Source organism: Periplaneta americana, chromosome 14 (assembly GCF_040183065.1).
Source record: "Periplaneta americana isolate PAMFEO1 chromosome 14, P.americana_PAMFEO1_priV1, whole genome shotgun sequence".
Taxonomy (NCBI): domain Eukaryota; kingdom Metazoa; phylum Arthropoda; class Insecta; order Blattodea; family Blattidae; genus Periplaneta; species Periplaneta americana.
Window position 1 is genome coordinate 158,286,731 of NC_091130.1, and position 15,477 is coordinate 158,302,207.

The following is a 15,477-nucleotide window of genomic DNA, read 5'->3' on the forward strand; positions in this document are numbered from 1 at the left end:
GCAACAAATACTGCGATTGTGTTTGTCCCAGGGTTTATCCCCATCCTCCTCAGAATTGTAATTTCTACTTTTGGAGTCTTATTAAAATGACGTAAACATCACTGACACACAAATTTACAGTTTTATGACTAACAGTAAAAGATTATAAATTACTTCATTATGTAAAAAAGTTTTTTTTTTTTCAATCTAATGATCATGCCCAGATATCTATGCATCTATTTCGGGACTAGAAAGAAGTTTATTTTACAAGCAATGCTGGACGAGGGGATTGACTGCTACGAAGATCACTGCAAAAGTAAGTGACCGTAGCTGATGATGCAGCATTTTGGAAAATGGGACTTATCTGGAAAACCATGAGGCATAAATCGAAAATTCTTATATCAAATTAAAGAGGAGAAAATTCTCTATTGAAATAGTTATATTTTGAAAATTCTAATTTTTCATCATTTTTTGCGTTTTGTGGGTGTAGGCTACATATACCTTAAGGAAACTAGGTGAACATAATATTTTATACAATTCAGTGTGGCGGTACATACCTGCTTGTTGCAGAGCTGGCAAAAAATTATTTTCCCTGCGAATTCCAGGAGCCATTATCGTACAAGCGAACGCTTTGATGAGTTTTCTCTATCTCAACAAAAGAAAGCAGAATGTGTCTCGATCCTGACAGTTTTATGTTCACTCCAGTAGGATCAGTGCTGCTGGTTATTTGATAAACTGAGACATTTTGAAACAGCTGAGTGTAAATAATTACACGAAATATTAATTTGGTACCACATTAACATTGTAGACAGCACAGACATGAAGGAGTGCGCATTGTTGAGTTTGTGTCGTCTATTGTTATACTATTAAGGGGAGAGGATGGTATTTTTTAAAACTTTTTTCCTATTTTGTGTAAAATATTAATTTTTTTGTATGTAGAGAGCTCATAGCTGTGACAACTCAACCAAATAAAAATATTAAAAAAAAAATTATTTTGGGGCCCAAATTTGAAAAAAAAAATATACCCAATGCAGGATTGTACTAAAACCGATATATCTAAACCGTTTTTAAAGATAGATTCAAACAGTTTTTTGCAATGTATTTGCAAAACCATGTTCTACAAACTGTCTGTAACAGAATTTTGATATTCGTCCCTACGTTTGTAAAATAAACAATTAAAATTTAATAACAATTTTCTGATTTCCTTCCTTGCAAACAAACGGACGTATTTTTAAAATGAAATCAATTAACAAAATTCTGTTACATAGAAAAGTTTCCTAATAGTCTAAAGAATGTGTGTTCTAAATATCATGCATGCATCTTTAACAGTTGAGAAATTATATCCATTTTTGTCTGGCAATGTAGCAAAAAAAATTAAGTTACTGGAAACCGATAAAAGCGGGAGTGTGATTTAAAAATCCATAGTGCAGGAAGTTTTAAAATGTCTCAACATCCGATGAGGGCACAAATACCCACAAAATGTTATGCAATGCATTCCACACATATCAAAGGGCAATATAAAGAAAAGAAATTTTTTTTGAAAATTTAATTTACCGGAAACAATAAAAGTGGGTGAATGATTTAAAAATCCATAACGCAGGAAGTTTTAAAATGGCGACTCAACATCCGATAAGGCACAAATACCCACAAAATGTTATGCTATGCATTCCACACATCTCAAAGAGTATTTTAAAGAATCTTTCTTTCCTTTTTTGAAAATTTACTCAATTTTCACCAATAAATACCATCCTCTCCTCTTAAACATTTTAAACAGAAATGTTTAAAGTCATGTGTAAATAGGCACTAGAGGCGCTAAAACATGAAATAGGTACCAATAAGCATTTCAGGATCTTTAGCCTGTTTTGTCTCGCAGTACACCTGGACTCTGCTTGTAGGTTAAAGAAGAGCTGCGCCGGCTGGCCGTGGACCCGTACGAGGACTGGATCCCGCCTTCAGACCTCCAGCACTACAACAAAGATGGCTGCCTGGGCCGATGATGTTGGCACCATGCCACGTTGCACTTACACCAGAATTTTGTACTTTTCATAATGACATTTGGACTAGCTTGCATACGCAGTGTCTTCGAGTGTGGGTGACGTGTGGTTCTGGACTTGACTTTCTGGTATCGAACTTTTGTTATAAGGGATGTAACTAGGTACATGTATGTGATCTTTCGTTGAAATAAAAACTATCCTCGATTTATTAAAGTTTAGAGAGTTTATTTTACATCCTTCATCAATTCTTTGTATAATAAAACAAAAATGTAAATATAATTTCTTTAAACACCTATTATGACGTGACACATGTTTTATCAACTCGTTATTGATTTACGCGTGTGAAATATTTTATTTATTTGTAATGGTACTAATGATATTCTTGTTTCTATTTCATTTTCATTAAGACGATATAATATGTCAGTAAAATTATTTATGTAAAACGAAATAAGATGAACGACCTTCTCTCCATGCATTGCGCATAGATGCCATGTTTATTTCCAAAATGTAATAATATATCAGACTTAATTTATAAACTGTATACATATTTAGACACATAGTTCATAAATTCCTTGTACTGAAGCTCTGAAATTCGTAACTAATACTGTTCCTGCGCTTACATTTAAACATGTACCAACTATACAAAGATAGGATTGCCAACCTTCTATTATTATTATACGAGGACTGTTATGTTCTAATTTTTAAGCTATAAATAATCTGTCGTTTTGGTTTAACCTGGGACCTCGTATCTTCAGAAAATGACACCAGTGTGACAATTAAACCTTGCGCCCATTTTGAAAATGTCGTTTTTGTGTGATCATTGCAGAGTCGATATGGGGATGTAATATAAAAATTTAAAAAATGTAAAGTAATAGTAAAAAAATGAAAATAAAAAAGTCAAAGAATCAAAATGACAAAAATAAAAATAAAAAACAGACAATCAAAAAGTTTTAAGAAGTAAAAATCAGAATAATAAAGAAATCTAAATAAAAAATCAAAATTATAAATTCAAAATAAAAAATAAAAAAAATGAAAAACAAAATCAAAACAATTAAAAACTGAAAATAAAATAAATAAATAAATAAATAAATAAATAAATAATCGAAATCGAAAATAGAGAAAAGCAAAAAAATAATAAAAAATAAGAAAACAAACTATAAAAGTAATCACAATCAAAATAATAAAAAAATTAAATAAAAAATGAAGTAATAAGTCAAAGAATCGAAATAGAAAAATCGAAATAAAAAATGGACAAATTCAAAAGTCAAAAATCAAAATAAAGAAATATAAAAATAAAATAAGAAATATGAAAAAAAAAAATCGAAATAAAACACAACATAAAAATCATAAATATAAAATTAAAACAAAATTAAAAAATATCAAATTTACGTTAAAAATGTCATTTAAACTAAAATAAAAAAAAAACAAAATTAAAGTTAAAGTTAAAACAAAAGATTAAATTAAAATCAAAAAATGGAATGAAAATAAATGCAATTTACATTGAAATAAAAGAACAAAATTAAAATAGAAAATGAAAATAAAGTTAAAATTACGTTATAAAATTTAAATTTAAATAAAAAATTATGACAATTGAAATCAAAACATGAGAACAGAATTAAAATTTAAAATGATATTAAAATTAAAATAAAAAATATATTAACCAGTTTATTGCCAAGATCTTGAGACGCCTGAAGTTATAAAACAAGAATTAATAAATAAGATTTTATGTACATGAGAATTTACAAACTCATTAATATTGTAAAACGGTTTATCAAGAAGCCATATTTTAAGAACAGATGTAAAGTTAAAATTAAAATTAAAAACTGGAATTAGATTTTAAAAATACAGTTAAAATTAAGAATGAAATTGAAATTAAAAAAATGAATTATAATTAAAATTATAAATGAAACTAACAAGGAATTTTAAATAATAATCAAGAAATAAAATTAAAATTGAAATTGAAATGTGAAATTAGAAATAATAGAAAAATAAAATAGAAATTAAAAAATGAAATTGAATTTAAAAGTATGATTGAAATTTAAAATAAGTCAAAGAATAGAATTGAAATTATAAAATAGAATTAAAATTTAAATTAAAACACAAAATTAAAAAATAACACTGAAATTAACAAATTAAATTACAATGAAAATGAAAATTAAAAAATTAAAATCTAGAATGAAATTAAAATTGCATTTAAAATAAAAAGAAAATAGAATTAAATTTCTAATTAAAAATAAAAATAAATTTGCAATGGAAATTAAAAAATGAAATTGAAACAAAAAAATGAAATTAAAATTAAAATATAAAGTTAAAATTAAAATAAAAGAATTAAATCAGAGTCAAAATTAAAAAAAAAAAATAATTAAAATGTATCAATCAGTTTATTGTCAAGAACATCAGACCCCTGAAGTTATAAGATATGAATTAATAGACAGGATTTACATTAGAAATAAAAAAAATAAAATTGGAAATAACTAGAAAATAAAATTATAATTAAAAATCTTTATAAAAATTAATATTTAAAAAATTCAATTAATTTAAAATTGAAAAATAGAATGTAAATTAAAACTGAAAAATGTAATTAAATTTAAAATTATGATTACAATTAAAATTAAAAAATACCGTAACATGAAATTGAAATTACAAAATAACATTAACAATTGAAATTAAAATAAAAAATGGTATTGCAATTGAAATTAAAATTCAAACATTTCAATTAAAATTTAAAAATGGAATTAAAAAACAAACTAAAATTAAAATAAAAAAATAACATTAACAAATAGAATTGAAATAAAAAAATGAAATTACAATTACAATTAAAATTAAAATTTCTTTCTTTCTTTCTTTCTTTCTTTCTTTCTTTCTTTCTTTCTTTCTTTGCCTTAGTTTAACCTCTCCATTTTAGGGTCATTTATACGACCCACGCCACACGGGTAAAAAAATTTAAAGATGAAATTGAAAATAAAATTGCAATTTTAATAACAATTACAAAAAAACAGAATTAAAATTAAAATTAAACACTAAAATTAAAATCTTCGGTTACAATTAAAATTAAAATTCAGACATAAAATTGGAAATTAAATTAAATTTAAAAAATTAATTAAAATTAGATTGAAAAAAATTAAAATTAACAAGTAAAATAAAAATTAAAAGAAATAGATTAAAATTAAGAATAAAAATTAAATTAAAACTGAAAACATAAATTGAAATTAAAACTAAAGTTAACATTTAAAATTAAAATTAGAATGAAGAAATAAAATGAAATAATACACATATGAAATGAAATAAATAAATTAATTAATTAATTTAATTAATTCGAACAAATAAATTAAAAATGAAATAAATGAAGTTAAATCAATTAAATTAAATGAATAAGTAAAATAGAATAAATTAATTAATTTGAATGAAGAAAAAATTGAAGTAATAAATACATTAAAGCAATATATGAATTTAAATAACAAATAAATAAGTAAATTATATTAAATTGAATGAAATAAATTAATTTAATTAAATTAATTAATTGATTATATAAATGAAATGAAATAAATGAAAAATATAAAAAATGAATAGAATGTAATTACATAAATAAAGTAAAATGAAATAAATAACTTAATTTAGATAAATCAATTAAATTAAATTTATTAATTAAACTAAGTAAATACGTAAATTAAATGAAATTAATAAATTGAATACTTGAATAGAATGAAATAAATGAATTAAATTTAATTAATTTAATAAATTAAATAAAATATACACTGCTAAGACGAAGATTGGCATCAATATCTATGATCATGTAATCATGGTGGAGGCTAGAAAATGTTACCAGCATTAAACTTAGTGAGATGTTGTATTCCTTCCAGATTGGTTGGCTGATGATTCCAAAGAAAAAAGGAGCTATATCGAAGAACAAACCAGCAGTGAAGAAAGGCCTCTTATGGTGGAATCTGCAGATACAGAAAAGAAATTAGTTCGTGTACAGTATATGTCTGATGGCAAAAGGTTAGTTTCCTGTGTAGATACAGCACTTGCGCAATTTATACCTTTGAATTATGTGTTTTGCTATTGCACAGATGGTTAATTTCCAGTACTGTCACTGGTACTTGTTGACTGATTTCGGCTTAATTTATATGAAATTTTCAATTTATTAAATTCATAGTTGTAGTTTGGAGGGCTTGTAATCCAGTCACATGTGAATTAAGACACAGTATCTATTATTTTATTTAATTTCATGTCAGTATACAGAACTTGTGGAAACACCATTGATTAGATTTGTATGCTAATTATGGATTATTGGTAGGAGTTATCACCCGTAATAAACACCTGCACTTTACAAAATATGTTGCTGGAATACTAAATGCCTTAGTACAAACCCTAGTAATGCCGCACTTCGATTATTGTGACGTTCTGTTAAGTGACCTAAGTTCTGAACTGTCAGTCAAGTTACAGCGAGTTCAGAATATGTGCGTCAGATACGTGTGCAACATCCGACGATATGACCACATATCACCGTCCTTCGCAAGTCTCTCGTGGCTCCGACTTAAAGAACGTAGAACTTTACACTCTTTGTCTTTACTCTTTCGAATTCTGCACACCTCAACACCAATACCTCTTCATAGAACATCTTGTTATTCATCATCTTTTACAGTATCCACCTCGCGTCAGTGGAATTCCTTGTCACAAAGTATCAGGGGCTGCAAGACAATAAACACCTTTAAAAACAGCTTAAAAGATAACCTTATTAGCATTTCACTCCAATCATACTGATTTAAACTATCACTGACTACATTGTTACTCCTTCCTTTAGACATCATCCTGATAGTGCTGTATTTTCAAAAATTGTCTCATAATAATCTCTTTCTATTATCTGATATTATTATTTGAAATATATTAATATTCTATGTATTTTAGCTTAATTCTGCTACACAGCTTATTTCAGTGTTTAATTAATAGTTCATAGTATTTTGTTGTTTAATTCGTAAATAACTTGTATACATGTAACTCCCATCTAAATCAAATTGTTGAATTCTTTTTAAGTTCATGCATATGTGTATATATTTTTTGCTGGTTGAGTGGAAGAGAAGGCCTTACGGCCTTAACTCTGCCAGCTAAAATAAATCATTATTATTATTATTATTATTATTATTATTATTATTATTATTATTATTATTATTATTATTATTATTATTATTAAATGCACGTACCTGCTGTTGCTATCGTGTGCTAGTGTGTAAAAAAGTCAATCACAATCAATCAAATGCCAAAGTCAATAGTTCTATATTAGCAACAAATTTACAGGATACAGAAATTTATTTTTATACAACTGGAATAGCTTGTTACTTCAACAATCCTTATACTCACATTTCACTTCATGTGATCTCCGATAGCAAGTTCATCTTCACATCTCTAACAGTACTTTTGTTTAGTGGTTAACATAATGAATGACTTTACACTGATAGTCATAGAGCAGTTATATGGATTGATGTGTAGGTCAGCAATATTTTACATTCTCATGCATGTTTAGGTGTTATAGTGATGCATAATCTTTGACGATTTCGTACTGACACTTGGAGACCTGCGATAGCTACTCTGCAGTTTAATATTTAACGCTAAATAGATGCCAGGGATTATGTATGCTACCTCTGTTTTCTCTTTAATGTAATAGCTCACTTAATCTACTAATCATAGATTGAATTATAACATGAATGTTTACAAATTAAAAAAAATTACAATGGTTTAATTTCCTTAATTAATTGATTACTAGTGGACTTACTCGTGTTAATGATGTAAGATCTGTCCGGCTTACAGCTGTTTCAGTGCTTCACGCAACATCCTCAGAGCCTACTAGATCACGGCGTCATCTCGAACTTCTGTGCCTGTTAGGTGGGTGTGTTTTATTGTTGAAATGTGTTGAAGAGTTAAATTTCCTAGACATCACCATAGCAAAAATCGACAACAAACACACCTACAAAATATACAGAAAACTAACCACCACCACCACCACCACACACATACACAACACATCTAACCACCCCACACAACACAAACATGCTGCATTAGGGACAATGGTACACAGATTACTCAACATACCCATGAGCCAACAACACTACAATGAAGAAGTGAACACAATCAAATACATAGCACAAGAAAACGGATACAATCCAAACATAATAGACAACACCATATGGAAGACAAAACAAAAACTTAACAAACACAAAAACACGCAAAACACAACACAAACACAAGAAGTACATCACACTGACATATTAAAACAAAAGCACACATAAGATCGCATCTTCATTCAGAAAACAGAAATACAACATAGCATACAGAACAGAAAACACACTACAAAGACATCTCAACACACAAACAAATAAATACAACCACACAGGCGTATACTAACTCACATGTAATAGTTGCGACAGTTTCTACATTGGACAGACAGGCAGATCATTCCAAACACGCTACAAAGAACACATTAAAGCAATAACCAGAGGATACAATACATCTACATATGCCGATCACATAACTAATGCTAACCACACATACAATAACATAAATACGGACATGGAAATCCTACACATACAACCCCAGAACCAAAAACTCAACACACTAGAACAATACGAAATATACAAACACACTAAAACACACCCCGATCAAATTCTCAACACACAGATCAACTTCAGTACACACACACACTATTCGACTCCACTCTTCAACACATTTCAACAATAAAACACACCCACTTAACAGGCAGAGAAGTTCGAGATGACGCTGTAAGCCGGACAAGTCTTACATAATTAACACGAGTAAGTCCACTAGTAATCAATTAATTATATTCAAGTGTTAAAAGTAGTGTACGAAAGATTCAAAATGGGTTTAATTTCCATGCATGATGTCGTGTTCTTCTTTTAAATAATATATTATTTCATACTTGGAAACGTGCAATAGATAATCTCTTCTTACATATTGATTGCTAAATTCATGCCAACACTTATACAACTATGACAGTACTTTCTTTCGTCCTTTTACATAATAAATGCATTAACATTGAGAGTTATAGAGTAGTAGTAGCGACAGAATTGTTGGAAAACATTTTCCAAATTATTAGCAAATTTTACTTCATTCCCCTCGCGTCTTGTGGCCTCGTTATTTGAATAGAAATTGACGACTTTATTCCGAAACTTGGATATCTGCAATAGGGACTATCGTCTTCCATAATGATTGCGAAATTCATGACAGGATTTATACAAATGTGGCAAAACTTTAGTTTAGTTATTTGCCATCGTCCTAACTTTACACTAATAGTTACAGAAACTTATAAGCACTGATATATATCTTAATTACTTTTCAAATTCACAAAGGATTTAACGTATTCCCATGATTCGTTGGTGTTGTAGGGTCCAATTACCCTTGGGGACTTCACACTGGCAGTTGGACAGCTGCAGTCGGAGACACAGAGTGGAAAAAAAGCACAGAGAAAGCACAGTGAGTACAGAAAGACAGGAGAACGGAGAAAAAGAGCACACAAGGACACGGAGAGCACAGAGGGGGCAAAAAAAGAACACAGGGGAGGGAGAGAGAGAGAGAGAGACAGAGCAGAGAGACAAGGAGACAAGAGTTGTGACAGGGAGAGAATAGGGAGAAAGGTAGAGTACATAGGTGAAAGAAAAAGAACAGAGACGATAGGGAGAGCACAGAGAGGATAGGGAGAGAACAGAGAGGATAGGGAGAGCACAGAGAGGATAGGGAGAGAACAGAGACGATAGGGAGAGCACAGAGAGGATAGGGAGAGCACAGAGAGGATAGGGAGAGAACAGAGAGGATAGGGAGAGAACAGAGAGGATAGGGAGAGAACAGAGAGGATAGTGAAAGCACAGAGAAGATAGGGAGAGCACAGAGAGGACAGGGAGAGAACAGAGAGGATAGGGAGTGAACAGAGAGGATAGGGAGAGCACGGAGAGGATAGGGAGAGAACAGAGAAGATTGGGAGAGAACAGAGAGGATAGGAAAAGAAAAGAGAGGATAGGGAGAGCACAGAGAGGACGGGAGAGCACAGAGAGGATACGGAGAGAACAGAGAGGATACGGAGAGCACGGAGAGGATAGGGAGAGCACAGAGAGGACAGGGAGAGGATAGGGAGAGCACAGAGAGGATAGGGAGAGAACAGATGATAGGGAGAGCACGGAGAGGATAGGGAGAGAACAGAGAGGATAGGGAGACACCAGAGAGGATAGCGAGAGCACGGAGAGGATAGGGAGAGAACAGAGTGGAAAGGCAGAGCACGGAGAGGATAGGCAGAGCACAGAGAAGATAGGGAGAGCACGGAGAGGATAGGGAGAGCACAGAGAGGATAGGGACAGAACAGAGAGGATAGGGAGAGAACAGAGAGGATAGGGAGAGAACAGAGAGGATAGTGAAAGCACAGAGAAGATAGGGAGAGCACAGAGAGGACAGGAAGAGAACAGAGAGGATAGGGAGTGAACAGAGAGGATAGGGAGAGCACGGAGAGGATAGGGAGAGAACAGAGAAGATTGGGAGAGAACAGAGAGGATAGGAAAAGCAAAGAGAGGATACGGAGAGCACAGAGAGGACAGGGAGAGCACAGAGAGGATACGGAGAGAACAGAGAGGATACGGAGAGCACGGAGAGGATAGGAAGAGCACAGAGAGGACAGGGAGAGCACAGAGAGGATACGGAGAATATAGGGAGAGCACAGAGAGGATAGGGAGAGAACAGACGATAGGGAGAGCACGGAGAGGATAGGGAGAGAACAGAGAGGATAGGGAGACACCAGAGAGGATAGCGAGAGAACGGAGGGGATAGGGAGAGAACAGAGTGGATAGGGAGAGCACGGAGAGGATAGGCAGAGCACAGAGAAGATAGGGAGAGCACGGAGAGGATAGGGAGAGCACAGTGAGGATAGGGAGAGCATGGAGAGGATAGGGAGACCACAGAGAAGATAAGGAGAGCACACAGAGGATAATAAGAGCACAGAGAGGATAGGGAGAGTACAGAGAGGATAGGGAGAGCACGGAGAGGATAGGGAGAGAACAGAGAGGATAGGAAGAGAACAGAGAGGATAGGGAGACAACGGAGAGGATAGGGAGAGCACAGAGAAGATAGGGAGAGAACAGAGAGGATAGGGAGAGAACAGAGGATAGGGAGAGAACAGAGAGGATAGGGAGAGCACAGAGAGGATAGGGAGAGAAAAGAGAGGATAGGGAGACAACAGATGGGATAGGGAGAGAACAGAGAGGATAGGGAGGGCACGGAGAGGATAGGGAGAGAACAGAGTGGATAGGGAGAGCACAGAGAAGATAGGGAGAGGACAGAGAGGATAGGGAGAGAAGAGAGAGGATAGGGAGAGCACGGAGAGGATAGGGAGAGCCCGAAGAGGTTAGGGAGAGAACTGAGAGGTTAGAGAGAGCACGGTGAGGATAAGGAGAGCACAGAGAGGATAGGGAGAGGACAGAGAGGATAGGGAGAGCCCGGAGAGGATAGGGAGAGAACAGAGAGGATAGGGAGAGCACGTAGAGGATAGAGAGAGCACAGAGAGGACAGGGAGAGAACAGAGAGGATAGGGAGAGCAGGGAGAGGATAGGGAGATCACAGAGATGATACGGAGAGAACAGAGAGAATAGGGAGAGAACAGAGAGGACAGGGAGAGAACATAGAGTATAGGGAGAGCACAGAGAAGATAGGGAGTGAACAGAGAGGATAGGGAGAGGACAGAGATGACAGGGAGACAACAGAGAGAATAGCTTGAGAACAGAGGGGACATGGAGAGCACAGAGAGGATAGTGAGAGAACAGAGAGGATAGGGAGAGAACAGAGAGGACAGGGAGAGAACAGAGGGGACAGGAGGAGCACAGAGAGGGCAGGGAGACAGGAGAGGGTACGTGAGGAACACAGAGAGGATAGGGAGAGAACAGAGAGTACAGGGAGAGCACAGTGAGGATAGGGAGAGAACAGAGAGGACAGGAAGAGCACAGAGAGGACAGGAAGAGAACAGAGGCGACACGAGAGGCTCAGAGAGCACACGGAGAGTACAGAGATCACAGTGAGGATAGGGAGAGAACAGAGACGACAGGGAGATCACAGAGAGCATAGGGAGAGAACAGAGAGGACAGGGAGAGCACAGACAGGACATGGAGAGCACAGAGATGACAGGGAGATCACAGAGAGGATAGGGAGAAAACAGATAAGACAGGGAGAGCACAGACAGGACAGGGAGAGCACAGAGATTACAAGGAGATCACAGGGAGGATAGGGAGAGAACAGATAAAACAGGGAGAGCACAGACAGGACAGGGAGAGCACAGAGATGACAGGGAGATCACAGAGAGGATAGGGAGTGTAGAGAGAACAGAGGGGACATGGAGAGTGCAGAGGGGACAGGAGGAACACAGAGAAGACAGGGAGAGAACAGAGGGGACAGGAAGAGCACAGAGAGGACAGGGAGAGTATAGTGGGAAGAGGAGGAAGACAGAGAGGACAGGGAGAGAACAGAGGGGACAGGAAGAACCAGATAGGACAGGGAGAGAACAGAGGGGACAGGAGGACCACATAGAGGACAGGGAGAGAACAGAGGGGACAGGAGGAACACGGAGAGGACAGGGAGAGAACAGAGGGGACAGGAAGAGCGAAAGAGGACAGGGAGAGAACAGAGGAGACAGAAGGAGCACAGAGAGGTCAGGGATAGAACAGAGAGGACAGGGAGAGAACAGAGAGAATAGGGAGATCACAGAGAGTATATGGAGAGACCAGAGAGGACAGGGAGAACAAAGAGAGGACTGGGAGAGATCAGAGGGAACAGGAGGAGCACAGCGAAGACAGGGAGAGAACAGAGGGGACAGGAAGAGCATGGAGAGAACAGGGAGGGAAAGAGATATCGAGGATAGCACAGAGAGGACAGGGAATGTACAGTGGGAACAGGAAGAGAACAGAGATGACAGGGAGGGAACAAAGGAGACAGGAAGAGCACAGAGGGAACAGGAGGAGCACAGAGAGGATAGGAAGAGAACAGAGAGGACAGGAGGAGCACATAGAGAATAGAGGGGTCAGAAAGCGCATAGAGAGGACAGGGAGAGATCAGAGATAACGAGGACAGCACAGAGAAACAGGGAGAAAACAGGGGGACAGGGAGAGCACAGATAGGACAGCGAGATATCAGAGAGGATAGGGAGAGAAGAGAGGATAGGGAGATCACAGAGAGGGTAGGGAGACACCAGAGATGACAGGGACCGAAAAGAGAGGACAGGGAGAGAACAGAGGGGACAGGAGCGCATAGAGGACAGAAAGAGAACAGAGGGACAGAAGGACCACAGAGAGGACAGAAAGAGAACAGAGGGGACAGAAGGTGCACAGAGAGGACAGGAAGAGAACAGAGGGGACAGAATGACCACAGAGAGGACAGAGAGAGAACAGAGGGGACAGAAGGAGCACAGAGAGGACAGGAAGAGAACAGAGGGGACCGAAGGAGCACAGAGAGGACAGAGAGAGAACAGAGGGGACAGGAGGAACACATAGAAGACAGGAAGAGAACAGAGGGGACAGGAAGAGCCAAAGAGGACAGGGAGAGTGCAGAGGGGACAGGAGGAACACAGAGAGGACATGGAGAGAAAAGAGGGGTCAGGAGGAGCATCCAGAGGACATGGAGAGAACAGAGTGGACAGGAGGAGCACAATGAAGGCAGGGAGAGAACAGAGGGTACAGGAGGAGCACAGAGAGGACAGACTGGGATCAATGGGGACAGGAGGAGCAGAGAGAGGTCTGGGAGAGGACAGAAGGGACAGGAGGAGCAAAGAGAGGACAGACAGGGAACAGTGGGGACAGGAAGAGCAGAGAGAGGTCAGGGAGAGAACAGAGAGGTCAGGAGGAACACAGAGAGGACAGGGAGAGAACAGAGGGGACAGGAATAGAAAAGAGGGGAGAGGAGGAACACATAGAGGACAGGGAGAGAACAGAGGGTACAGGAGAAACACATAGAGGACAGGGTGAGAACAGAGGAGACAGGAGGAACACATAGTAGACAGGGAGAGAACAGAGGGGACAGGAAGAGAACAGAGGGGCCAGGAGGAACACATAGTGGACAGGGAGAGAACAGAGTGTAGAGGAGAGAGAGAGCACAGAGAGGACAGGTGGAAAACAGAGGTGACATGAGGAGCACAGAGGGGAATGGAACAGCACATAGAGGACAGGGAGAGAGCAGAGGGTACTGGGAGAGAACAGAGGTGACATGAGGAGAACATAGTGGAGAGGGAGAAAACAGAGGGGACAGGAGGAACACATAGAGGACTGGGAGAGAACAGATTTGACAGGAAGAGCACAGGGAGTACAGGGATAGAACAGAGGGGACTGGAAGAGGACAGAGAGGACAGGGAGTGAACAGAGGGGACAGGAGGAACAAATAGTGGACATGGAGAGAACAGAGGGGACAGCGAGAAGCACAGAGAGAACAGGGAGAGAACAGAGGGGACAGGAAGAGAACAGAGGGAACAGGAAGATCACAGAGAAGACAGGGAGAGAACAGAGGGGACAGTTGGAGCACAGAGAGGACACGGAGAGAACAGAGATGATAGGGAGAGCAAAGAGAGGACAGTGAGAGAACACAGTGGACAGGAAGAGCACAGAGAGGACAAGGAGAGAACAGAGGGGATAAGAAGAGCACGGAGAGGACAGTAAGAGTACAGAGGGATCAGGGAGAGAATAGGGAGAGCACAGAGAGGTTAGGGAGAGTACAGAGAGGATAGGGAGAGAACAGAGAGTACTTGGAGAGACCAGAGAGGACAGGGAGAGATCAGTTGGGACAGGAGGAGCACATAGAGAGCTGGGAGAGAAAGTGCACAGAGAGGACAGGGAGAGAACAGAAGGGACAGGAAGAGCGCAGAGAGGACAGAGAGAGCAGAGGGGAAAGGAGGAACACAGAGAGGACAGGAAGAGACCAGGGGGGACAGGAAGAGCACAGAGTGAACAGGGAGGAAACAGAGGGGTCAGGGAGAGAACAGAGGGGACAGGAGGAACACATAGAGGTCTGGGAGGGAACAGAGGGGATAGGAAGAGCACAGAGAGTTCAGGGAGAGGGGAGGGAGAGCACAGAGACGACTGTGAGAGGACAGAGGGGACAGGAGGAACACATAGAGGACAGGGAGAGAACGGAGGTTACAGGAAGAGCACAGTGAGGACAGGGAGTGAACAGAGGGGACAGGAGGAGCACAGAGAGGACATGGAGAGAACAGAAGGAACAGGAAGAGCACAAAGGGGACAGGGAGAGAACAGAGTGGACAGAGAGAGCACAGAGAGGACATGGAGAGCATGGAGAGGACAGGGAGAGATCAGAGGGGACAGGAAGACCTCAGAGAGGACAGGGAGGGAACAGAGTGGACAGGGAAATCTCAGAGAACAGGGAGAGAACAGAGAGGACAGTGAAATCACAGAGAGGACAGGGAGAGCTCAGAGAGGACAGTGAGGGAACAGAGGGTATAGGGAGAGCACAGAGAAGTCAG

General features: G+C 37.7%; 1 protein-coding gene and 1 long non-coding RNA gene across 2 annotated transcripts in view; both read left to right on the top strand.

Moving 5' to 3' along the window:
- The window catches only part of LOC138713919 (dipeptidase 1-like), a 1,227,883-nt gene extending 1,224,909 nt beyond the window's left edge, over positions 1–2,974 (top strand). Inside the window, exon 14 of the mRNA XM_069846458.1 lies at positions 1,875–2,974. Within this exon, the coding sequence (XP_069702559.1) occupies positions 1,875–1,976 (102 nt within the window). The 3' untranslated portion in view covers positions 1,977–2,974. The remainder of the gene's footprint in view (positions 1–1,874) is intronic.
- Positions 2,975–9,350: 6,376 nt separating this feature from the next.
- LOC138713920 (uncharacterized) overlaps positions 9,351–15,477 on the top strand; it is a 232,813-nt gene continuing 226,686 nt past the window's right edge. Inside the window, exon 1 of the long non-coding RNA XR_011336009.1 lies at positions 9,351–9,458. This is a non-coding gene — a long non-coding RNA (uncharacterized lncRNA). The remainder of the gene's footprint in view (positions 9,459–15,477) is intronic.